At 39.1% G+C, this 27012-nt stretch overlaps 1 protein-coding gene across 4 annotated transcripts in view; it reads left to right on the top strand.

Annotated features, from left to right (window-relative positions):
* Window positions 1-21809, top strand: part of lrp1aa (low density lipoprotein receptor-related protein 1Aa) — a 177184-nt gene extending 155375 nt beyond the window's left edge. For 3 of the 4 annotated variants that reach the window (XM_051912126.1, XM_051912128.1, XM_051912127.1), the window contains 17 exons: window positions 17-148; window positions 997-1116; window positions 2356-2627; window positions 3933-4111; window positions 4246-4352; window positions 4442-4561; window positions 4782-4958; window positions 5155-5295; window positions 8218-8388; window positions 9232-9393; window positions 11236-11419; window positions 12846-12944; window positions 15184-15254; window positions 15390-15483; window positions 15618-15647; window positions 16666-16810; window positions 20317-21809. In XM_051912126.1, the coding sequence (XP_051768086.1) occupies window positions 17-148; window positions 997-1116; window positions 2356-2627; window positions 3933-4111; window positions 4246-4352; window positions 4442-4561; window positions 4782-4958; window positions 5155-5295; window positions 8218-8388; window positions 9232-9393; window positions 11236-11419; window positions 12846-12944; window positions 15184-15254; window positions 15390-15483; window positions 15618-15647; window positions 16666-16810; window positions 20317-20457 (2345 nt within the window). In that variant the 3' untranslated portion in view covers window positions 20458-21809. The remainder of the gene's footprint in view (window positions 1-16; window positions 149-996; window positions 1117-2355; window positions 2628-3932; window positions 4112-4245; window positions 4353-4441; window positions 4562-4781; window positions 4959-5154; window positions 5296-8217; window positions 8389-9231; window positions 9394-11235; window positions 11420-12845; window positions 12945-15183; window positions 15255-15389; window positions 15484-15617; window positions 15648-16665; window positions 16811-20316) is intronic. The other variant, XM_051912129.1, reaches the window with a different exon arrangement.
* Window positions 21810-27012: the final 5203 nt, after the last annotated feature.

The following is a 27012-nucleotide window of genomic DNA, read 5'->3' as shown; positions in this document are numbered from 1 at the left end:
CTGTGCCTCTGAACAGATTCAGGTCTGAATGAATGCCGTCACAACCGCAGTATGTGTGGAGATGAAGGTCATTGTGTGGTGAACGGAACCGACTCGTTCTGCTCTTGCAGACCCGGCTTCCAGAAAACACACCTGCAAACCTGCACAGGTACGGGTACAACACACACACAGACACACACACACACACACACACACACACACACACACACACACTGAGGACGTGTTGCTGTGGGTGAATTAAACCACAAATTTTTTTATTTATTAAACCTTGATGTACCCATGGGTAAAAACACACTCTTTTTGAGGTTTTTGAGTAAAACATCCCAGGATTTTTCTCCATAGAGTGGACTTCAGTGGGGTTTAACGGGTTGAAGGTCCAAATGTCAGTTTCAGTGCAGCTTCAAAGGGCTCTACACGATCCCAGACGAGGAATAAGGGTGCGCCACGCATTACGTAATCATGTTGGAAAGGTCACGCGTGATGTAGGCGAAAATACCATCGTAGGGCGAAAAACTCCATCTCATTTTCTCCTCCAACTTCAAAATCGTCCGACATTGTTGTTTTACCTTTTTTTGTAAAGGGCGTTTGACTTGGTCTTTGCACGTTCGCTTTGTAGACACTGGATCTGTACTTTCCCCTACATCACACGGACATTTCCAACCCGTTCCAGTCCACTATATGGCGAAAAATCCTGGAATGTTTTCCTCAAAAACCTTAATTTCTTTTCGACTGAAGAAAGAAAGACATGAACATCTTGGATGACATGGGAGTGAGTAAATTATCAGGAAATTTTAATTCTAAATTGAACTAATCCTTTAATTACAAACCTGCACCTGTGACACCAAACCAAAGAAGCAGCATCAAACCAGAATGAATGCATCATATCATCATTCAATGGAGACAAATGTGAAATTCACTTTATTGATCTTATGTTTTTATGCAGTCCATGTTGTCATTATTGGCGTTCTTATAAAATGACGCTCTCTCTCTCAACAGATGTGAACGAGTGCAAGCGGTTCGGGATCTGCTCTCACGTCTGTAACAACACAAAAGGCTCCCACAAATGCAGCTGCTCCAAGAACTTCATCAGAGTGAACGACACCTGCAAGGCTGACAGTATGTTTCAAATAATACTGCAGTCAAATGTATTTGTATAGCACTTTTCACAATACACATTCTTTCAAAGCAGTTTCAGAAAACTGTGATGTTAATGATTATATTTTCAAGCCTTATAGTTGCATTTAGAGCTAGTTAATATAGATTACATTCTGCAATAATGTAAACATTCAAGCAGTTTTGTTTTAAAGTACACTGCCCTCCAAAAGTTTGGAATCACCCCTGGCAAAGTGTGGTTTTGGACGATATCCATCATATCCATCATTTTTTGGTGCAAATACATTAAAGTAACTTGACATTATCATTGAAGACCAGCAATAATAATTTTCATTTTGATTACATAATAATGGCAATATATAAATGTCAAAGTCAGACATGCCCCTTTGCCAGCTGTGATGCCTGGTTACTGGTTTAAACTTGGCCCAGGTTTGTAAAAGATTTTTGGGTCAGCACACCTTAATAGCTTCAACAATTGATTGCCAGTTAAATTTAGAATACAATGAACCAATTAGAACCCAGTTTAGGTCAGATAGCTGCTAATGGTGGATATTTTGATGAATCGAAAATGTAAGTTTTTTCTATGTATAAACTGTTTAAGTAATAAAATATGTTTTCGTAGTTTGTGTTGTCCCTTATCAGTGCAAAATTATCACAAATTAAAAAGAATTCATGCCAATATTGTCCAAAACCCCACTTTTCTAGGGCGTTTCCAAACTTTTGTAGGGCAGTGTATATATTGCTGTACGTGAGTACAATGTATGCAGATAAAGTTGTATGTACTACATATATAGAGCTGTGTGATAATATAGTTTGCATTTTGTGATGATTTAAACAATCACTCAGCAGAGATTTGCTATATAGTATACATTTCTTCATGTGAGTGTCCTGTACTGTACTGTATCCAACTTTAAATACAGTGATAGGTGATAATATAGTTTACATTTTGTGATGATATAAACATTCAACCTAATATAAATTTCCTTACAAGGTTGTATGTATGTGGATAAAGCTTATATACCTCTATATAGAGCTGTGTGTTAATCTAGTTTACATTTTGCATCTGTGTAAATAAATATACTACAGTATTCATCAAGTGCTCAAGCTGTAACAAATCCAAAATTTTGCAACAGGCTTGCTGACATTGGATCTGTCTCCTGTTGGTACATTTTCTGGAAACATAATTGAGTTTCATTTCGGTGTCTGTAATTGTGCTGTGACGCCCCCTATCTGTCATTCTAGGCAGTGACAAACAAGCTCTGTACGTGGCAGATGATAATGAAATTCGGAGTTTGTATCCTGGAATGCAAAATTGGATATATGAACAGGCCTTCCAAGGAGATGCCAACGTACGCATCGACGCCATGGACCTGCACATCAAATCCAAACGGATCTTCTGGACCAACTGGCACACGGGCAGGATCTCATCTTTCGAGCAGCCATCTGCTGGACCTGCTTCGCCAAACTCGAACCGCAACCGCAGGCAAACGGACCCCAGAGTCACTGATCTAGAGGTCAGTGCTTCACCGTGACATGACAATACCTCATGTCCATGTCCAGCCTCAGTCTCGTATTGTGTACAGATACATGGATTCATCACACAGACTGTCTTAACTCTCTATCTTAATATCAGGGTTATTTTAGTAAACTAACACTAAAACATTTATAAAACCATTAAAAAAAAAACTTTTCGATAATTGGAATAAAAATAAAAAATATATAAAACAATATATATCAACAATTGCCATGGCAAAATTTTTCATTTTGATTTAGTTTGTTGATGTACTAAAATAACTGAACTGAAATTATATATTTTTTAAAAACTATATATAATTAAAAAAAAAAACAAAAAAAAACAAATTAACCTTAACCTTAAAATAAAAAATGAAAACTGGAAAGAAAGCAATAAAAACTAATTCAAAATATGAATAAAACCTATAGTAGTATCTCAGTGATATTAAAATAACACTTATAATGTTTAATATTTGTCTTCTTTATATCTCAAACTTGCAATTTTAATTAAATACCAAATTTAAATTATAATTGATTAATTGCAAATTGCAAATATATCATGTTTTTGATTTAACATTATATTTCAATTTTTCTTTGGGGTGGGGGTGTCATAATCTTTTGTCATAAGTAATACAAAATATACTAGAGGACATTTTTTTTTACAGTAATTTGACCCTTTATTGGCCTTGACGATAAAAAAAATATATATTAGATAGAATGAAATAACATTAAAAATAACAAATGATGAGTATTACAATAAAATAAAATAAATAAAGCAATAAAGATATATTATCAATTAAAGTAATAGCGGTTACACTTTATTTTAAGGTGTCTTTGTTATACTGTAATTATACATTTATTAAAGTGAACTAATCCTTTAAGTCAGACGACTGGCAATTAGTTTGCAATGAGTACCTTGATTGAATGTGAAATGTTTCATTTTATTGGGAAAATTGTGATTGATGAGATTATTCTCTCCTGCACGCAGACACGGCGATCAAGTGCGCTCCATATCTATACCATCAATTAATTGTACAGTATACAAGTACTGAGTAATATTAAGTAACTGCATGTACTTACTATATGGTTAGGATTGGGGTTTGGTGTGGTTTAGGGTTAGTTACATGTAATTATGCATAATATATAGTTATTACTGTATGATGACTGTAAAGTGTTACCGTAATAGCAATATTTCAAATTAGAAAAAAAGCATGCAAAACATAATCGCATAACAGTGCAGTATAAAGAGTGTAATACACACAGAATAAATGAAGTAAGATTTGATGTGTGTCTTTGGTTTGCTGTAGATCCCTGGTCTGAAGATGCCTCGTGGGATTGCTGTGGACTGGGTGGCCAACAACATCTACTGGACGGACTCGGGTCGGGATGTCATTGAAGTGGCACAGATGAACGGACGCAATCGTAAGACCCTCATCTCGGGCATGATTGATGAGCCCTATGCCATCGTGGTGGACCCGCAGAGAGGGTGAGAAGAGACAGACTAGTGTCTTAAACACATCCTTTAGTGGTATTTGCTAATTATACTGTTCATAATTAGGGTTAACACTCAATACGTGTTTGGCTTTGCATTAAAACTATGTTAACAATTGTTTCTTGAAGCACCATGTACTGGGCCGACTGGGGAAACCACCCTAAGATTGAGACAGCCGCTATGGACGGGACCATGAGAGAGACGCTGGTGCATGAAAACATCCAGTGGCCCACAGGTCAGACATCATATGAATCAAACACCACACACACTGATTCAAGCACCTGTAACACCCGTAACATGACTTCTGTTGTGTTTGTTTGCCAGGTCTAGCTGTGGATTACTTCAATGAGCGTCTGTACTGGGCTGATGCTAAACTCTCGGTTATTGGGAGCGTCAGACTGAATGGCACAGATCCGGTTATAGCTGTTACCAGCCTTAAAAACAGTTGAGTCATTCACTTCAACAGCTCATCTCACATAACATAACATATACGTACATTCCGTTGCCAGAATAAGAGGATATAGCTGTATAATAGGGCTGGGGAAAAAAGTATTCACTGATGCATCACTTAATGTATCACTAAAGTTTGAATGTGCTTTTCTAAAAACTGAGCTATAAAATAACGACATTAAGTATTTTTTTCTCTCTCTGCGCACACACACAGATTTGCACCACCCTTTCAGCATCGACATCTTTGAGGATTTCATATATGGTGTGACCTACCACAACAACTTTGTCTTCCGCGTCAACAAGTTTGGCAAGAGTTTAGTAGAGCATCTGACCACAGGAATGAACCATGCTACAGATCTGGTCCTGTACCACCCATACAAACAGCCAGAGAGTAAGTCTGGGCTGAAATCTGTCAAACAACGGATGTAACCAGACTCACGCTTTATTTTGTGTGGATGGATGGATGGATGGATGGGAGAAATTTAGATAACATGATTTGATTAACTGTTAATGGACATATGTATTTATGGTCAGTTGAATCATTTAAAATAAATGTACCATGTACACATTATTGTTTTGTATTTTAGTGACCAACCCATGTGACAGGAAGAAGTGTGAGTGGTTGTGTCTGCTCAGCCCCAGCGGCCCAGTCTGCACGTGTCCCAATGGCAGAACACTGGACAATGGCACCTGTGTGGAGGTGCCGACCCCGACACAGTCCCCTGTCTGTGAGTATACAGTACAGCTGTGGCCTTGCAAAACACTTAAAATGGGAAATTAATGCAGAAATTTCATGTGGTTTTCACTGAATGGTCACTGATATCTAATGACATAGTCAATGGGAGGCTATGGTGCTCTATGACTGGCACAATATGCTAATGTTATTGCATGTTACGCTCATTATAGTCTATTTATAAACATTCTATCTCTTTAACCAGAACTTATTGTTTATTGAATTGTTGTATAAAATCAGTATCACATTTGCAAACTGTCTCAGGCAGCTGTATTAGATAGCTCACAAAGGCAAGGGATGCTTGAAACAGTCTTTAATTGAAACTCACAGGAATATACAGGAGAAAGAAACAACCACCTCACGACAAACAATGCAGAACCAGGAACCAGGAACTGAAACCTAGGGCTTAAATAGACAGAGAACTGAGGAGCTAATTAACAAGACACACCTGAACCGAACTAACACAATCAATTAGAAACCATAGAAACAAACAGCGAGAGAACGGAGAAGGACTGAACTAATTAACAGACTGAGAAGCTGTTGTGACATGGGGGGTGGGCGCCCTGGAGGCTGAAGAGGGGGTGGCTTTGCAGAACAGGAAGCCTCCAGGGCAGTTCAGGGAGCCAGGGAGGATCAGCCTCCGTGGCCTTGCTACGAGAGCTTGGCCAGGGACGTTCCTCCCCCTTGGGAAGAACTATGGGGTTGTGAACAGGAGCGGTCTTTGGAGTGGGCTCATGGGCTGGAGCGGACACATGGGCTGGAACGGACTCTGGAGCAGGCTCATGGGCTGGAGCAGTCACTGGACTCTGGTCAGGGGCTGGAGTCAACATGTGTGCCTCAGGGCGCACATGGACTCAGGGGCTGGAGGCAACACTGGAGCGGACTCAGGCCCTGGAGGCGACACTGGAGCAGACTCAAGGGCTGGAGCCGAAACTGGAGCGGACTCAGAGACTAGCCAACACTGGAGCGGACTCAGGGGCTGGAGGCGACACTGGAGCGGACTCAGGGGCTGGAGGCGACACTGGAGTGGACTCAGGGGCTGGAGGCAACACTGGAGCAGACTCAAGGGCTGTAGCCGACACTGGAGCGGACTCGGAGACTGTAGCCGACACTGGAGCGGACTCGGGCTGTAGCCAACACTGTTGTGGACTCGGGCTGTAGCCAACACTGGAGTGGACTTAGGGGCTGGAGGCAACACTGGAGTGGACTCAAGGGCTGGAGGTGACACTGGAGCAGACTCAAGGGCTGTAGCCAACACTGGAGCGGACTCAGAGACTGTAGCTGACACTGGAATGGACTCAGGGACTGGAGGCAACACTGGAGCGGACTCAGGGACTGTAGCTGACACTGGAGCGCACTCAGGAAGATTACTCACTGGAAGGGATTCTGGAGCGGGCTGAGGAGCTGAATGAAAACAGAACATACATGTGACATTACCCCCCTCCCGGAAGGCAGGTCCTCGCACCTTATAAGTCCATGGGGGTGGGGGGGCTGGCAGTCCTCGAGGCTGACGAAGGGGTGGCTTCTCAGAACAGGAAGCCTCCAGGGCAGCGCAAGCAGACTGAGAAGCTGACTAGAAACACAACACAATGAAAACTAAAATAAAACATATATGTGACACAAACGTGCGGATATTCGGGAAAACAGCACTTTTGCTTGTGTGATATTGCTTATAAATATTCAAAACAAGAACTTACAGGTAGACTTTTTTGTACCATATCTTAGTTTGGAAGCATTTTTATTAATTTTGGTGGCATTTTTTGCCCCAAGTCCCTGATAATTTCCGACCCTGGTGTGTGCGCGCTACGTGATAGTGGAGGGCAGGGCTCTTTTTCGAGCTCAGTTTTTTTCACCTCTCCTGTTGTGAGGCCCATTTTTCAAGTGAAACATATCAAAGGCTGTTACTGAGTGGAGTTCAATAGTTGTAAAGTTCATCAGTTGTGAAATCAGTTCAATTCTAGTATAAGCAGCTCTACAGAAGACGATGGTGTCGTTATTCAACTCGAGCCAGTTCAATGTTGATTTGGTTCAGTTCAATAACATTGTCGATGTTGCAAAATTCATCAATTATGAAACAAAGTCGATTCAGCTATAAAGCAGCTCTACAGAAGACAAAGGCGTCTGTCATTCATCTCAATTCAGTTAAAGATTTGTTCTCAGTGTCAGTATTGATAAAGCAGTAACAGAAACAGAAGTTAGGACACATAAGGTCCAGAGTGACACTAGTCTAATCCATTTGGAAATAAAACGGTAATCATATTTCCCATACATGCCATGCACATAATTTCCACTGTAAATATAGCTTGAGAAGAGTCGCTGTTGCAGGTGCCTTGGTTTCTGGTTGAAAATAAAGTAGATTAAAGACACTTTCTGGCTGATCTGTATTGTCTTGTATTGGCTGGAATACCAGCAAAAAGGGCATTGTAGTAGTCCAGGCAGTGGAGAAAATGAAAGGAAAGTGACAGAAACCTGGAAAAGAAGTGGTCAGAGAAATGTGAGAAATGTGTTATGGGTAAGGATGAGGACTAGGGCAAGGGTTTGCTCTATTGTAAGATCTCCAGAAGGACTAGGAATTCAGCTGCTCCAGGTTTGTCTAGGTGGATTTTGAAGTTCTCCTCCCTATACTGTACTGAAGAATTATATCATGCAAGTCAAAATTTGACCAAAATTATCCAGATTTATTTAGATTTCTTGTCATTGTGTTAATGATTTATTGTTGCATCTTAATTCTGGTATGTATGCCCACTTTTCACCATAAAAATTGCTTAAAATTTAGTCTCATTGTACATTTTATTCTGGTCTTCTTTTATTCCAGTTTTACTCAAAAATGTCACATTAAGGAAATAAAATGGCTTTTCGACTTGAACGTTTATAATAAGAGTTAATACTGTTTATCTGTTTCTTTATCATCCCTCAGCTCCGACTGGCACTTGCAGTCTGCTGTGTCTTAATGGTGGTACTTGTGTCCTGAATGCCAGAAAACAACCCAAGTGCCGCTGTCAGCCCAACTATGGAGGAGAGAGATGTGAGCTAAACCAGTGCAGAGACTACTGCCAGAACGGAGGAACCTGCACCGCATCGCCCACAGGTACAAGACCACAAAAACTCACACATTATATGGGCTTTAAAGTGCCCCTGTTATGCTTTTTGAGGTATTACCTTTCATGTAGTGTGTAATAGAGCTGTTTGTGATTGTAAAAAGTTCTCAAAGATCAAAGTGCAGATAAATGGAGTTTTTGTCTCTCAAAAGAAAGAAGCCATTCTGAACTGCCTGAAACGCAGTAATTCTAGTCTTACTTCCTGCTGAACCTACATAGGTTTGTAACATATTTGCATAATGTCAGTCTGTGGTCTTCATTGGCTGAACAGTGTCTACTTTGCCCCGCCCTCAAACACTGTAGTTGTATCTGAGACTGGAAGAGTTTGGTTCGTGTTGTTCATGTCGAGAAGACGCTCTTTTCTGCTGCCAAAGCAAATCCACTTTGATGAGATTGATACAGGTAAAACCGATGCCATCGCTACTGTTCGTATCACTGTGTATCAAGAGCTGAGGAAGAGCTGAAATTCAGATATGATAATGAGCGTTTGGTTTCTGACATGCACTGTAACTGGTCGACCAATCACAACACACTGGGCCATCTGACCAAACAGAGCAGAGCAGCTCTCAGAAAGGAGGGGCTTAGAGAGACCGAATCCTTGATCGAACCATTTCAGACACAGTGAGAAAAGTGCTGATGTGTTTTTGTCCTTGGATGCATGTAAACCTGTTGTAGGAGATGACAAAACAAAATCAGGAACCTTTAAATTAGCATAAAAGGGGCATACAGTAGACCGCTTTCTGTAGAGACAACACATTAGTGACTTCCTGGAGGTATGTTATGTTGTTAAAATATTTTTAAAACTAACATAACTTGTCTGTCATGTTTTTTAGGAGCTCCGACTTGCCGTTGTCTGGCAGGCTTCACAGGACCCAACTGTAACCAGCGCACATGTGAGAACTACTGTAAGAACGGAGGAAACTGCACAGTTAACCGTGGAAACCAGCCCACCTGCAGCTGCGTGGCAGACTTCCTGGGTGACCAGTGCCAATATCGTAAGTACTACAGCTGTACTGACTGGATGTGGAGATAAAATGAGTTTTCATGAGAACTCGAAATGTTCAACACGTGTGTCTTATGTTATACTGCCTCAAGGCCCTGTTTACACCTGTTATAAACATCCTTCTCAGGTGAATTGATCACAAGTGATTAAGCCTTTTACATCTGGTTTTAACATAAATCTCAAATGCATCTTGTTCGTTGTTATTTTAGTCAAGTAGCTGTATTAAATTAATTTTGCCATGTTTGACATGATCTGTATTAATTTTTTTAGCAGGTGTTTTCATTTGTCACTGTATACAGCAAACTGTAGATGTTTTTGAATACTGTTTTTGTTGAGGCTTTTCCGAACTTTTCCATTGGACAGATGATTTATTTTAAAGCCACACACTCTAAAAAAAAGTCTGTAAAAATGGGCCCAATGTACTGTGTTAATAAAACTAAAGGTTCTTTATTGGCATTGATGGTTTCCTGAAGAACCTTTAACATCCATGGAAACTTTCCACTCCACAAAAGGTTCTTTATAGTGAAAAAAGGTTCTTCACACTAAGAAAAACAAATTCTTTTAAGAACTGTTCACTGAATGGTTCTTTTGGGAATCAAAAATGGTTCTTTTATGGCATCACTGTGAAAACCCCCTTTTGAAACCTTTATTTTTAAGAGTGTATTGATGTTTCACAGGTGTTTTACCCATATTTTGAATCATGCATTGAATTGTGGTTTGGGTTAAGGGAAATGTCCGTAAACTTAAAGAATAATGTCCTGCTAGAAAATGACCAGTGCCTTTTTCATTTTTTCAACAGGTTTTTTGGTTGCACTTTATTTTAAGTTGTCCTTGTTACAGTGTAATTACACATTTGGGTACTGAGTAATATTTATTTACAACATGTACTTAGTATAGAGTTAGGGTTAGTTGCATGCAGGGCTTGACATTAAGTTTTTTGCTCACCAGCCACTGTGGCTAGTGGTTTTCCAAAGTTACTCAGCATTTTCACTGGCCACAATTTTTACATTGATACCATGGGGAAAATTAAAAACTGCCATATAGATATTTTTAATATTATTTCATAATTTGGCAGCAGGTATATTAGGCTGCTGTCACTTTAAGACCTGACGCACGGATCCATTATACTGTTACATATGCGTTTTCTTCCTCAACTCTTTGCATTCTCTTAAAACATAACTGACTGTGTTTACGTGAATCCTCATCAAGACCGGCATTTTGACATTATTTTGTGTGTATTTGACTGTTTAAGCTCAAAAAGCATCAAAAAAAGAACTCAATTTAGTACTGAGAGGCGGTGCGCTCACTTTGGGTGTGAGCACAAAATCTGCAGGAATAAGTAAAATTATGCACAATCCCACACCGAAATTCAAGCCCTATAACACCAACAATATTCATCCAGTGCAAATGAAAGCGGTGCAAATGAAAAAGGGCAGGCGGGTTTGTGTGTCAACTCGCTGTGTCGGAGAGATGAGAGAGAGAGAGAAAGCGCAGCTGGTATCTTGTATCTATTCTGCAGAAAATGAGTATTGGAAGAGTTTCAGATATTTCAGTATTGATATGAATCGAAAGTGGCTAGTAGGAGTGACTGCGTTACACACCACTGCTGAAATACACCCGCATTTGGCGGGTTGGCGGGTGTTAATGTCAAGCGCTGGTTGCATGGAATAAAGCATTACTGATTTCTTTCTTACAGTGCACATTGGTTAATTGACAAGTGAATTTACTGTGGGATCAATGCATTAGCAAGGTCTGAAGGTGATCCTCAAGTCATGATGAAGAGATTAATAGAGTTGAAGTGGAATATTAAACGGTCTTCTCTACCCTTAACCAGGGACATGTGATGGATTCTGTGATCATGGTGGGACATGCATGCAGTCCAGCGATGGGTCGAGACAATGCCGTTGCCCTCCACGCTTCATCGGAAACAACTGTGAAGTAGACAAATGTCACTATTGCCGTGATGGCAAGTGTATTCCCACCAACATCTACCAGCCTCATGGAGACGTTACATGCAGGTACACAATCTCATACTTTAGTACACATATACAACTAGAACCTCCATATGTTGGGGCTACATAGCATTAAAACTGACCCTTTTGTGTGGCCTTTTATGAAGCCCTTTATGATCACACCTTAATGACTATAGATCACTGCAGTGATGACAGGCTAAACCTTTAGTTCGCATCACACTGGTTCCCTCAACAAAAACCCAATTGGATTTTTCCATTGGCTTTTGAATTTTTGCAGGAATTAAGCTCTGTGACCAACAAAAGTTTATGATTCTTACTTTTGTTTATCATTATAATCTTCACAAATGAACACAGCTTTTGTGAATTCTGAAGCCTAAATACAGTCGGCAGAAGTAAAAAGCTAAACGTAGGCTATAAACAAACTATACCACGGTCATGCAACTTCAGCGTCACCACCATTAAGCTTCTGACACTCTTTCAGTCTTTATTTAAAAAACATTTTCCCTGAAAGTTTGAGTTAGAAGAGTTTGCAAGAGCGCAATTATAAACACAACGAGGCTGTGAAAACGACGAGTATGAGTTTACCTGTTCGTCCGATGATGTTTAATGTCTCCGACAACCTCTGTAGACCCATTTAGACACTTGTTAGCAACCGCCTTTTTCAAGACAAATAAAAGTTATACAGATGTATTTTATGTTTTAGAATTAAATGTGAAAATAACTTGAGTTTGTTTTCACCAGAGACCTTATTTCAGGCATATAAATCAAAAAACCAATTGACTTCAGGACGATGGAACCAGATGTGCTAAAATGCAACTAATTTTCAGGTTTTGGCCTTCAAAAATACATCATCCCTGCAACACTCTTTTGGCCAATGTAGGCTATTGGCCATACACTATATAATACATACCCCATACACACCCATACACTATATAATACATACCCCATACACACCCATACACTATATAATACATACCCCATACACACCCATACACTATATAATACAATGAACAGGCCCAAAAGAGCATCCTACATCTCTTCGCTCATCTGCAACAAGGCTTTCTTGTTCAGTGTCTATTGCTGATATCACTGGATAGATTTGATGCTCAGAAAAGCGAATTACCACTGGAACTGACATCACTCTCTTACTTTTCAATGCCTCCCCTCTAACATATATATAACAATACATCCCTTTCTTCCCCTGTCAAATTGAGACATTTCCCATTGGTTAAAATCAACTTCCCTTGAAAGTTCAGTTTTTCTCATTATTGCTGTTAAATGAGTTGTGAATGTAATTTCATGTTGACTGTAATAACACTTTTTTTGCATTGCAGCAGTTTTTCTTTCCTGAAACTTATCTTGATGGAAACTTTCATGTTCATCATGTTTTTTCCAGGTTTTTTTTTTTTTTTTACTGAATATTACAGTACTTAAGTGAAGCTATATAATGTGTCTACTTCATGTGTTGTAGGTGTACCACTGGCAGAATCCAGCCAAGCTGTTATACATGTGAAGGATACTGTGCTAATGGCCAGTGCTCTCTCAGCACCACAAACCTCCCGCAGTGCAAGTAAGCAGTGTCATTTTAGTATTATTTATATATCTTTTTTTTTTTTTTTTCATTTTAATTTGTTTAAGTTTTAGTCAGTTTTAGTCATTATTATTATTATTATATATCTTTTTTTAACATCCTAATTTTTAGTCATTTTTATTTATTATATATATATATATATATATATATATATATATATATTTCTATTTAGCTTTAATTTATTTTTATTCCAGTTTTAGGTTTAGTAATTTTAGTACTTCTGTAACGATGGCGATCAAGACTAAAGGGTGGTAAATCCAAAAGCAAGCTTTATTAAAGGAGAGCGAAGTCAAACAGGCAGGATGTCAAACACCAGCAAACAGAATAAGAAGAGGCAAGGCAAGGAGTAGTCAAAAATACAGGCAATGGTCAGGGCAGGCAGCAAACGAGCAAAAACAAAGAGTGAGTCCAGGGTCAAAAACACAGATAGGCAAGGCAGAACATGGAAAGACATCTACTAGGAAATAAGCCAACAACATGGAAAACAACAGGATACAAACGAAAGCCAAAACAATACTCAGCAACGTGTGTCAGTGGGAGTGCAGCTTATAAAGGGTTCCTGATGGGAAACAGGTGTGAATGTGATCAGTGCCTAGCTGGGGAATTGTGGGAAATGTAGTCCAGAGTGAAGTGACTGTATGTGTGCAATGAAAAAGTCTTAATGGTGAAACGGAGACCTCTTGTGGGGAGTGGAAGGAAGCAGCAGTGGGCGGAAACGTGACAACTTCAACTTAAACTTAAAGACAACATTTCTATTTTTGTTCCATCTAATATTTTTATTTTATTTTATTTCAGCTTTATTGTAATTTACAAAATTCTTTTAGTAAATTTAGTTTTAATTAATAACAGCACAGCATACCCAATGGTACCACTTGTACATGCAATCATATCCCCTACCTCTACACCAAATGATTTTATGCACTCTGCAGTTCCTTCAGATGATAAAAGCATGCATAATCCCAATACTCCAACAAGAAATCAAATTTTGAGACAACTAATGTATGAAACCTCAAATCTCCCATTCATTCATTCATTCATTCAGCTAAAGCTCTGTTGCATGGCTTCTGTCAGTCAGGCTACAAAACTGGTCATTCTGTTGATGTTGCTTTCTGTTCTCCAATCGAGTTGGCACAGTAAATCATTTGTCTGACGCTATTCTGACTTCCAGACCAGCAGGAACTGGCTTTTCAATGCCAGTGTTTTCCTGGTTTGTATGCTACCTGTATGTATGAGTATGTATGCTACATGTAACTTGGATAGGTTCTCATTCCTCACCATCAGCTGTTTTCACTGGGGTACCACAAGGGTCGATGCTCAGGCCCTTATTCTTTCCCAGCTCACCAAATTGTTTAAAATATCATCACCTCTATCTTGGGCATACTGTAGCTCACATAGTTGATGCCTGCAGGTGTAATCAAATGCTTGGTGTGTGGACCACATTACATTAAGAAAATAAAGAGCCTTTTCAAGAACTTCTCCATTTAGCTCCTCAAGGTACTATAACTATGTGAGGGTTTAGTAACAACATTAAACCTGTACTACCTGTACCGATGATTTCCATTTGCTATGAATCAAGCTCTACTTTATACTTCCATAAATGCCTATTTACACTAAGTGCAAATAGCCCAACTTGATGGCAGAGACTATTTACACAAACTCTGCCCACTAATTACAATAGAAACACATCTGATAACAGGAGCAGTGCCGTGGAGAGTAAGGCGGTTGGTGTTAGTTTTTGACGTAACCAACACGAGTTCAAATCTGTCTGTTTCCAAACTCATTCTTCTCCCTTTTCCCATTGCATATTGGCTCGGAGAGGCATTTATTTTAAATAAAAATTAAGAAAATATTTGAAAAGTGGAAATAAAGTGCCCGATGGATGTTAAATAGTGAGAATAAAGTGTTAATGGGTAGGGTTTAGGAGTAAGTGTAGGGGAGGGCTTTAGGGACAGGGACAAGTAATGCCCCAATAAAACAGCGTCCATTTATTATTTTAATAAACATAATATATACTTAATATGTTGTTACTGCATACTGTTTTATAATAGACTACAATACACTGAGGTGCAAATAGTATTTGACACCATTTGCACTTAGTATAAATAGCATCTAACAACTATGTACACTTAGTACGAAGAAAATACCTCTATTTTCACTTAGTGCAAATAGCCTCTGACTATATATAAATGTAAATGTTCAATTTCTCTGCCTCATGTAGGTGTCCTCTTGGATGGGAGGGTCATCGCTGTGATAATCCTGCCCCCACTGGAAATGCTGAATCCAGTGGCCGTAAGTCTATTTTTAGTTCGACAACTAGTAAAAACATGTTAGGCCAATAGAGGGCAATACTGGTAAGGGTTTTGTTAAACATTCCCCCAAATCTCAATAATGCTTAATAGTAATGATAATGTGTATTTCTTTTAGGAACAGCTTCAATAGTTATTCCATTGATTTTGCTGATACTGCTGGTGTTGCTGATTGGAGGAGCAGTATTATGGTACAGAAAACGAATGAGAGGGTGAGTATATTACAGTGAACTTCTCTGTAAATTGTTGTACTGTTGAGAATTTGAAATACAAGAAACTTCCCATCCCAAAAACACCTCTTTTCTCTCCTTCTTTCTTGGTAAACCGCATCTGCTCTTTTCTGTAGGCTTGGCAAATCCCACTCCAAACGACCGCGGTAACGGTCTTTGTCCATTATGTCTTTATTTTGTCTTTCTGCCATTCTGTCCATCTTTCTTGCTGGTTTGGAGAATTGTGGTGTTCTTGTTGTCTTCATGGTCTCACCCGATCTCTTTCTGTCATACCTCTGTCAAACCACCTGACTAAACCTTACAAGTGGTTTGTCCCTTGTTCAGAGGAGAAGGTGGTAATCTGGTACTGAAAATAAAGAAATAGATCCAATTGTGTTACACTGTGAGAACCAATCGTATTGTTTTCAACAGAGTCATAACCGTCCCACTGTAATACAGTACAGTATGTTTCTCTAAGATTGGTTCTCAGCAGGACTGCATTAGTTGAAACAGATCTGTTGAACATGTGCCATATTCAAAACCCAGTGTTTATCAAGATAACGAGGGTATTCAATGTGCTTAAAGTGATAGTTCACCCAAAAAATTAAAATTCTGTCATCATTTACTCACCCTCAAGTTGTTCCAAACCTGTATAAATTTCTTTGTTCTGCTGAACACAAAGGAAGATATTTGGAAGAATGTTTGTAACCAAGCAGATTGACTACCATAGTATATTTTTTCCTACTATGGTAGTCAATGGGGGACATTCTTCCATCGTTCAGCCCCTACTGTAGAGTCGCTTTATAGTTTAAATTGAAATAAATGCAAATTTATTTACTGCTGTATAAAAGGTATAGAGTAAAATCTCTACCAGCTGTCCAACGGTCATACAGCCCAACCCTTTTTTTATAGGTACATTATAATTATACCTTAAAAAATAATAATAATTCGCTATGCTGGTTGACCTAAAATGTGATTACAAGCAAAAAGGATCAAAATTGTCCAGATAAACAGTTAATGTTGGTAAGCGCTGGGTTTATGATGGTGTTGTAGGTTGTTCCAGTGACTGTTAGTGGCATCCCTCTGTGTTGTGGCCATATCTCTGCCTGTGCTGCTTTGTACAGTGTAATACTGACCTCACAGCCTCATTTCCTGTGACTTCAACTGTATGTTGTATATCTGCAGAGCCAAAGGCTTTCAACATCAGAGAATGACAAATGGCGCTATGAATGTTGAGATCGGGAACCCAGCCTATAAAATTTATGAAGGAGAGCAAGATGATGACGTTGGAGAACTGCTGGACGCTGACTTCACACTGGATCCCGACAAAGTAAGACAGAGCAAACTGCAGATTTACATACTTTATTGCACAACTCCATTAGTCCTAGACTTACTAAGTATCATTGTCTTGTTTTCCAATTCAAATATCAAATTCTTAAGTCAAGGTACATGTACTTGAGAAGCAAAATCAATTAAAATATTTTGGGCCTTATCATACACCCGGTGCAATGCAGCACCAGGTGCGACGCAAGTGTTTTTTGCTAGTTTCAGCCCGACGCAGTTATCATTTTCACGTCCTGCGCCACATTCTTTAAATAGCAAATGCACTTGTTCGCCAATTGTTCGCCCATGGGTGTGCTGGTCTGAAAACGAGGTGTGTTCAGGTGCATTGTTAGCGTGTTGCTATTTTTAGGCAACTGAAAATGACTGCGCCATTGACCAAATGAAACCTGGTCTAAAGTCAATGGTGCAGTAGTTTTTTGTTATTTAAAGAGCGCATTAGTAATATGCACCTATAGGCAGGTGCACAACGTGCGTACACTCTGCTTGTTACACACACTGGGAAGCGCAGAAGCACACAAACATGCCAAATAGTAAAAATAAAAGGATTACAGTGTAAAAGATTATTATTGTGTGCATAAAGATAAAAATGCTTTGGTGGAATCCGGCTTGTCCCATAGATGGTCTGCTCACACTTTTACATTGTAATTGTAATCCAGATCCATTTCCTCACTAGAGAAGCGTTCAGTTTTTCCACTTGCAAATTCCACCATGTAAATAGCTAATCCGCCATAGCGCAAGCGCACCTGGCTTTTAAAGGGAATGGGAGATGAAACTCTGATTGGTTTATTGCATGTTACACCCAAAACACACCCATGACTCATTAAGAGAATCCCTTTTAGGACAACCCTTGTAGACCATGTGTCGTTAAGCTAGCAAAAGTGGATTTGGACACGCCCTAAGTGCACTTACACCATGCGCTTTAGACCATGTGCTTAAATGAATGAGTTTTTGCTTAAAAACAAGAACAAATGTCTGCCAGTGAAGTCTGAAAAAAGACTCCACTGACAGATATTTGTTTCTTGTTTTAAGCATAAAGTCACATTTTGATGAAGCCGACACAGACGCAAGAATTTTTTTTTTTCATTCAGCAAGGATGTATTAAATTGGTTAAGGAATTCTATTTCAAATAAATGCTGTTCTTTTGAACTTTCTATTCATCAAAAAAATGTGAAAAATAAAATGCGTCACAAAAATATGAAGCAGTGCAACTGTTTTCAACATTGATAATAATAATAATGTTTTTTGAGCAGCAAATCAGCATATTAGAATGATTTCTGAAGGACCATGTGACACTGGAGTAATGATGCTGAAAATTCAGCTAAATTACATTTTACTATATATTCACATAGAAAACAGTTCTGTTAAATTGTATTAATATTGGACAGTATTACAGTTTTTTTTTGGCCACCTCAAAATCACTGTCAGGGGGTGTTTCCCCTGAGTTGAGTTCACTGTCCAGAAGGCATAGACGTGAATAGACCATAAATCCTGTAGCAGGTCTAGGCAGATGGAGCTGGGGAGGTGGAGGGGTTCAGAGGACTAGCCTACAGTAAACACTGAACTAGACTATTTAAATTTTCAGCAATCAGTCTCATTGGCTGCAGAATGAGCACAGGCCAATCAGCTTTTGCCATGTGGTAATAATTAGTGCTGTCAATCGATTTAAAAAAAAAAAAAAAAAAACGAATTAATTGCACATATTTCTGTAATTAATCATGATTAATCACACCTTACATTAAATTTTTAAATATGTTTTTATATTGTATTAACTCAAATTAATGTAGAAGCAACATAAAGACAGTATATTTTAAATATTTGATCTAACAGAAAGGAAATATCCAGAATCAAAGCAGTTATCACTTCACAGTTTTCACTGCATAATTTAGATTAAAACATAGATTAATTGTTATTAAAGGGTTAGTTCACCCAAAAATAAAAATTCTGTCATTAATTACTCACCCTCATGTCGTTCGACACCCGTAAGACCTTTGTTCTTCTTCTGAACACAAATTAAGATATTTTTGATAAAATCCGATGGCTCAGTGAGGTCTTCATTGCCAGCAAGATAATTAACACTTTCAGATGTCCAGAAAGCTACTAAAGACATATTTACAACAGTTCATGTGACTACAGTGGTTCAACCTTAATGTTATGAAGTGACGAGAATACTTTTTTGTGCACCAAAAAAACAAAATAACGACTTTATTCAACAATATCTAGTGATGGGTGATTTCAAAACACTGCTTCATGAAGCTTTGAAGCTTTCTGAATCTTTTGTTTCGAATCAGTGGTTCGGAGCGTGTATCAAACTGCCAAAGTCACGTGATTTCAGTAAAAAAGGCTTTGTTACGTCAAAAGAGTTTCGAAATTTCAATGGTTCACCACTGGGGGGGCGTGACTTTGGCAGTTTGATATATGCTCCATACCACTGATTCGAAACAAAAGATTCATAAAGCTTCGAAGCTTCATGAAGCAGTGTTTTGAAATCGCCTATCACTAGATATTGTTGAATAAAGTCTTTATTTTGTTTTTTTGCCGCACAAAAAGTATTCTCGTCGCTTCATAACATTAAGGTTGAACCACTGTAGTCACATGAACTGTTTTAAATACATCTTTAGTAGCTTTCTGGGCATCTAAAAGTGTAAATATCTTGCTGTCAATGGAGGCCTCACGAGCCATCGGATTTTATCAAAAATATCTTAATTTGTGTTCCGAAGATGAACGAAGGTCTTACGGGTGTGGAACGACATGAGGGTGAGTGATTAATGACAGAATTTTCATTTTTGGGTGAACTAACCCTTTAAAGCTGCAAAAGTTATTCAATTAAGAGCAGTGAGTGATTTTCTTTTTTTTTTTTTGTGTCCTTTGATTTACATTAATGACGGACTATAGCAGGTTTATTAGGCTGCTGTCACTTTAAGACCTGAAGCACATGATGCGGATCTGCATCCTATTTTTTCACAACTCTTTGTGTTCATTTGAAACTTTATTTAACTCATTTAAGACTGTACTTACGAGGATACTCGACAAAATGTGTTTTTTTGTCCCTTCAAGTGCAAAAGAGAACTCAACGCGGCCGCACGCTGTCTGAAGCGGCTTTCTGTGAACACAAGTCGTGTGTGTGTCTGTCAGACAGACAGGAGATTCACAGACATCGCACCAGTACCACACTGTGTTCTCTTTGGTGTCTTGTTGCGCTTGAATGGTTTGAAAGCATTTGCATGAATAAGAGCATGATCATATAATGTAGCTAAAGGATGGCAGAAAATGTGGATCCTGCATTAATTGCGTTAAATATTTTTAACAAGTTAAAATGTAAAAAAAATAATCATATTCATTAACGCGTTAATTTTGCCGGACTAGTAATAAAGTAAAGGACCTATAGTAAGACTAGTAAGACTGTAAAGGACCTATTAGCCTGTGCCCTCTAGAGTTTCATGACTGAATTAGATATGTATAATCCCATATATTTCCAACCTGTGTCTTTTGTAGCCGACCAACTTCACGAATCCCGTGTATGCTACTCTGTACATGGGAGCGCACAACAGCCGCAATTCCCTGGCCAGTACAGATGAGAAGAAGGAGCTGCTGTCACGGGGCGACGAGGAGCCGCTGGTGGACCCGCTGGCTTAGACCGGCCATCAGTTCGGTCCATACATGGAAAATACCATTTGCCTTTTTGAGAAAAAGAAAAAAGAAGAAAAAAAGAAAACATGAAGAAAATCAATGATTAAGTGTTAACACTGTATAAAATGTACAAAAATGAAGGACTACTTTTGTATGTGATTGCAGTATTATATTTTGTTCTTTTACAATTCTTCTGGTCACAAAACATCACAAGAACAAAAGATACATTTTCTAAAAAAAAAAAAAAAAAAGATGCAGTTTTTGGTTTCAATTTTTAGGTCACCTCCCTTTTACCTTAATAGCCACTACCTCTGTGCAATATGGAGTCAAAAAGAAAAAGAGATTGGAACAATGACATTTTTTTTATTTTTGTATGAGATGTATAGAGAAAAATGTTGTTCCATCAGTAATGCCAACTGTTCGTTGTATGTTTGACTGTGTGGAGAGGGCAACTTTGACATGGAACCAGTGTTTGCTTTAAACTTACTACAATATCAAGCAGATGTTATCAATTTTATGTGCCAGTTTACTACTCCCATTGTAAGTTCATAATTATTTATAAGGATAATCAGTTTCTCATGCACAGATCCAAACCATTGCAATATTACTTATGCTTATTACAAACTTTTACAGAACAGATTTTTTAAAGTGAGAATGTCAGTGTTGTAGATTTGGACACACTTGACTGAAATGTTTCTCATGATCTTTAAAAAACCTTTTGATCGAAAGGCTTCTGCTTAACTGCTTGAAATTAGTTTTATAGACAACAATAAATTGTGCCTATGTATGAATCTCTTTACAAAACTAAACATCTTTGTTCAAATGTAAAAAATAAAATGAAATGGGTGAGTTGGAACGGATAGTGAAGGAAAAGCAGCACACGTGGAATCTAGACGATATGAAAGATTTAACTACATAATTGCCATATTTCAGTTTGATAGTTTTCATGACACATTTTAGATTAATAGTAAAGATTGAGTAGGTGTGTCCTAACTTTTGACTGGTACTGTATTTATTTTCAGATGAATGAAGTGAAGTGTGGGTAATTGAAAGAGAAAGCTGCTTACAAGTGAATCCCAAAACAATCGAAGGCACATTTGTGCACTGGTTGTAGTGACACGTGTTTTGAGCACCTTTAAACCTGAAGAGGGTTTACGACAGAAGAAAGTGAATTTTTACACTTGTTTATATATGTTTTTAAAATGTCACAGTTAAAGATGAAAAATTGATGTGTTCTAATATTGACACGCTTTCATCTCGTCTTTTGTAATCTTCCTCTGAAATATACCATCCATCATGTTGCTTATACTTTTAAAATGTACACCTTTTTTCTCAGTAAATCCATATTTTCCTGCTCAGCTGGTTGCTGACATGCTGCTTTTGTCAGAATGCTTATCAGCCATATATTGTAAAACATCTTCCAAAAATACAATCAAAGAACAACAATATCTACAACTAACATCATCATCTCAGATCAATGACTAATGCCAGATCTTCTTCAGCTGATCTCGTGTTGAGAGATGACAACTTTTAATACAAAATGCATGGAAGGTTTAAGTTTTATTATATTTTTTCTGGTCTGCTTTTGGCTCAGCATAGTAAAATGACTGGTGAAAGGCTTGGGACAGTGCATGTTCCTTCAGCGATGTCTTTCCTGACTCATTTTCCTCCGGAGTAATTAATCTTGGTGTTTGTATCCAGAACTCAGTGCCTGAGAGCAAGCATGGCAGGTGGCATAATTTGAGATAGATGAATGTAAAATGTTATATTAGATTTCTTTTTTGGTAGATAGGGGCAGTATGAATGGAAATGGCCATCTGGGGTTATTGTCAATAACGGACACTGAGTGAAAGACACCCATTTATTCGCATTCATTTATACTCAGTTGACACTCTCTAGTACTGTATAATGGTACAGGTGTACTTCCGTATTCCAGGTCTAATGTCCTTGGCCTTCCGCTGCTTCAGTGGATAGAGTCAAGTTAAGGTTAATCAGCTGCACAAGAACCCTGGGTTGGGGTAAATTAGTCTCCTCTTGATTTATGTTTGCATCTCATGGTCAATGGCTGGTGTAACATTAATATTCTGATAGACCATGAGATAGCCTGTTAACTGTCAGTATATACACCAATCAGGCATAACATTATGAGCACTGACAGGTGAAGTGAATAACACTGATTTTATCTCTTCATCACAGCACCTGTTAGTGGGTGGGATATATTAGGCAGCAAGTGAACATTTTGTCCTCAAAGTTGATGTGTTGGAAGCAGGAAAAATGGGCAAGCGTAAGGATTTGAGTGAGTTTGACAAGGGCCAAATTGTGATGGCTAGACGACTGGGTCAGAGCATCTCCAAAACTGCAGCTCTTGTGGGGTGTTCCCAGTCTGCAGTGGTCAGTATCTATCAAAAGTGCTCCAAGGAAGGAAGAGTGGTGAATCGGCGACAGGGTAACGGGCGGCCAAGGCTCATTGATGCACGTGGGGAGTGAAGTCTGGGCCGTGTGGTCTATACTATAGGTCCTTTGGTTTGTTGCGTATGGGGCTGCATAGCTGCAGACCAGTCAGGGTGCCCATGCTGACCCCTGTCCACCACCGAAAGCGCCAACAGTGGGCACATGAGCATCAGAACTGGACCACGGAGCAATGGAAGAGGGTGACCTGGTCTGATGAATCACATTTTCTTTTACATCACGTGGATGGCAGTATGCGTATGCGTCTCTTACCTGGAGAACACATGGCATTAGGATGCACTATGGGAAGAAGGCAAGCCGGTGGATGCAGTGTGATGCTTTGGGCAATGTTCTGCTGGGAAACCTTGGGTCCTGCCATACATGTGGATGTTACTTTGACACGTACCACCTACCTAAGCATTGTTGCAGACCATGTACACCCTTTCATGGAAACAGTATTCCCTGGTGGCTGTGGCCTCTTTCAGCAGGATAATGCGCCCTGCCACAAAGCAAAAATGGTTTAGGAATGGTTTGAGGAGCACAACAGTGAGTTTGAGGTGTTGACTTGGCCTCCAAATTCCCCAGATCTCAATCCAATCGAGTATCTGTGGGATGTGCTGAACAAACAAGTCAGATCCATGGAGGCCCCACCTCAAAACTTACAGGACTTAAAGGATCTGCTGCTAACATCTTGGTGCCAGATACCACAGCACACCTTCAGGGGTCTAGTGGAGTCCATGCCTCCATGAGTCAGGGCTGTTTTGGCAGCAAAACGGAGACCAACACAATATTAGGAAGGTGGTCATAATGTTATGCCTGATTGGGTATCATTCGAAAGCTTAAACGTTCAAAATGAATTCTGAAAACCATTTTGAAATTGTACATTACAGTACAATGGAAACTGTACTTTAAAACCTTTTAGCGGGCTCAAGTTTTGTGATATCAACTTGACATTTGACTTTGATTTTCTAGCAATTTTAGAGTACAAATTATTTTATAAAATATATATTTGTATGAAATAAAATTTAGTTCAGTACATTTGCTTTACAGTAAACAAACTTTGCACTATCATTTTTTGAATTATGCTTTAATGAATTCTGCAGTAATCTGTGGAGTGTCTTCTTTAAAAATAGGCCAACTTTAGCTCTATTCCAAAGCATTCATCAGTTACAACCATTTAAGTTCAGATTAATGCTCAAAAAAGGGGTGGCAGTTAACAGGTTAAGCCATAACAAGTGTAGCAAAGCGACTGACACCAGTGTGTACAGTGAACAAGCACCTTATCTGGAGAAATAAAAACAGAAAGACACTTAAATGAAACTTACAGAGTAAATGACTGAAGGTAAATGGTCTATGTGTGTGTCAGCTCGTCATCTCTGGGTTACTTAGGGCCAGGTGGAAGAATTCTGCAGCTGTGCGAAAAAACGTACTGTTACCTTGTTGCCTGATGCACTGCACTTAATGTGTACATACATTTTTTATATTGCGCTTAAATTTTAAAAAATTACCTCCATGTAATTAATTTCTGTATTTCTATAATTACACTGTTGACCCTTTCCTTACCCCTTAACCAACCCTTAAACCTAACCATACCCATATCCACCTCAATAGCAACAGAAGTGTTACAATACAACATCAACATTTTTTCATGTAGGTATAGTAGTTGTTAAAGACACCAAATATAAAGTGCGACCTCTTCATCCTCTGAAACTTCTTCTGTTGCTTGAGATTCTGGCTCAGGACCATTTGGACCTGGGACACACAAAGCCTCTGGAATAGCTCAAGATGAAAGAAGTACAAATTGCACACATTGACTTGATGCAGTGTGGTGTGTTCCTTCTGTCCTCAGAAGTGGAAAATCCCAAGTTCCCAGTAGGAACTGTTAACTGGAACCCCCCTCAATTCAGAGATGCGATTGGCAAAATCAAGGGAAGTGCAACAACCCTGACTTCAGAATCCAAAATGGCTGCACAGAGCATCACCCGTAGTTAAACAGGTGTAATATTGGTGTCTGCATTCTGAGGTAAACACAGAAGCGCTGCACTGTGCTTACTACGTCGACTGCGTAGGAGACTGACATAGACAAGAAGAGATTGTTGAATTAAGTCGATTTGTTTTTGCGCACAAAAAGTATTCTCGTCACTTCATAAAATTAAGGTTGAACCACTGCAGTAACATGGACTATTATAACGATGTCTTTAGTACCTTTCTGGGCCTTGACAGTGGTAATTAAATTGCTGTTTATGGAGGAGTCAGAGAGCTTTCGGATTTCATCAAAAATATCCTAATTTGTGTTCCGAAGATGAGCGAAGGTCCTACGGGTTTGGAATGGCATGAGGGTAAGTGATTAATGACAGAATTTTCATTTTTGGGTGAAAACCGCCAGGTCCTCCTGTCAATCCTCATGACGAAGGGAATCTCAGGAACAACACTCCAATGGTTCAAGTCTTACCTCTCCTTTAGGGTGTGGTGGAGGGGTGAGGTCACAACTACTGGGGTGCCTCAGGGCTCAGTGCTTGGACCACTTCTCTTTTCCATCTCCAGTTAAACTTCACAGACCACATTGCTAGAACTGCCCGGTCCTGCAGATTTGCCATCTACAACATTAGGAAGATCAGGCCCTTCCTATCAGAGCTTGCTACACAACTTGTCCAAGCTCTTGTTCTATCCAGACTGGACTTTGCTGTCTTCGCAGGGCTTCCAGCATGTATTGTCAATCCTCTGCAAATGATCCAGACTGCTGCAACAAGAGTGGTCTTTAATGAGCCGAAGAGAGCACATGTCACACCTCTCCTCATAAACTTGACCTGGTTGCAAATTGCCGCTTGCATTCTGCAAGTGAACACCGACTTGTGGTACCATCCATAAGAGGTACAAAAGCACTCTCACAAACCTTTACCTGTACTGTTCCCTGCTGGTGGAATGACCTGCTTAACTCAACCCGAGCTGCTGAGTTTTTAGCCATTTTCAAGAAAAAAAATGAAGACGCATCTTTTTCGTTAACACTTGACCCAATAGTATTAATACTTACTATTCTATATATCTATTAAAAAAAAACTTGCTATGTGTGCTGTGCTAGACTAACTGGGACTAGTCACAGCACTCATTGTTGCCCTATTGTTGGTTTGATTGCTTCTATTGTTCTTCTCATTTGTAAGTAGCTTTGGATAAAAGTGTCTGCTATTAAATGTAGAGCCTCGTTTCCACCAAAATTACCCGGAACAATTTGTCCCAGGAACTTTTTCCCCCCAGACCTGTTGCTGTCTGCGTTTCCATAGTGGTTTAAAATACTGTGAAGATAAGTCCGGTGATGTAGGACTGCGTGTGGCTTTCCAGTTCCTGCTGGATTTCGTCCTCAGCATATAAGCTTAATAAAGCCTGAAGCTCGTCGTCGGTCCATTGGTCGTGTTTTTAAACTCCATTGTCGATTTGAACAACTCATACTGCACGCACCGCAACAGACTTTAAAAAATGGTGGTTGAAATAAAATGCTGCGTGGAGTCAACCAATCAAAATGCTGCGTGAACTCAACCAACCAGCATGTTCAGCGCCCAAGTCCCAGCCCCGAAATTTTCTGAACTTTGAAAAAGTACTACCTCTCGAGCAGGGACATTTTGAGGGGAGAATTTTTACCTGGAACTTCATTTAGACCCTGGTTCCTGCAGTGGAAACACACCGAGTACCACCCCAAAGTCTCTAGATCCTGGGGAAAGTTCCTGCGATGGAAACAGGGTTTAAATGTAAATTAATAATGTACAGCTTGACCTTGATTACTTTACCACAGAAATCCTATATGTCATGTGCTTGGCTTATGTTGATTAATATCCTAATATCCTTTTTTTTTTTTTTTTTTTTTAAACATGACAGTGTTTTTTAAATTTGTATGATTATATTCATAGAGTTGTGTTATAAATGTTATTTTAGTTTTTAGACTGAATGTGACAGTTGCAAAATCTGTCATTGTGAGCCCATCCATACAGAGATGCGTTTAGCTGTATACGCAAAAATTTTGTATCGTATCAGCGTTTTGTCCAGACGGATCCGGCATTTTAGGAGCCTGAAACCGCTATGTTTTGAAACCGGGTCCCAGAGTGGATAAATCTGAAAACGACA

This window comes from Ctenopharyngodon idella, chromosome 11, assembly GCF_019924925.1.
Source record: "Ctenopharyngodon idella isolate HZGC_01 chromosome 11, HZGC01, whole genome shotgun sequence".
Taxonomy (NCBI): domain Eukaryota; kingdom Metazoa; phylum Chordata; class Actinopteri; order Cypriniformes; family Xenocyprididae; genus Ctenopharyngodon; species Ctenopharyngodon idella.
This window is presented reverse-complemented; position numbering and strand designations above follow the sequence as displayed.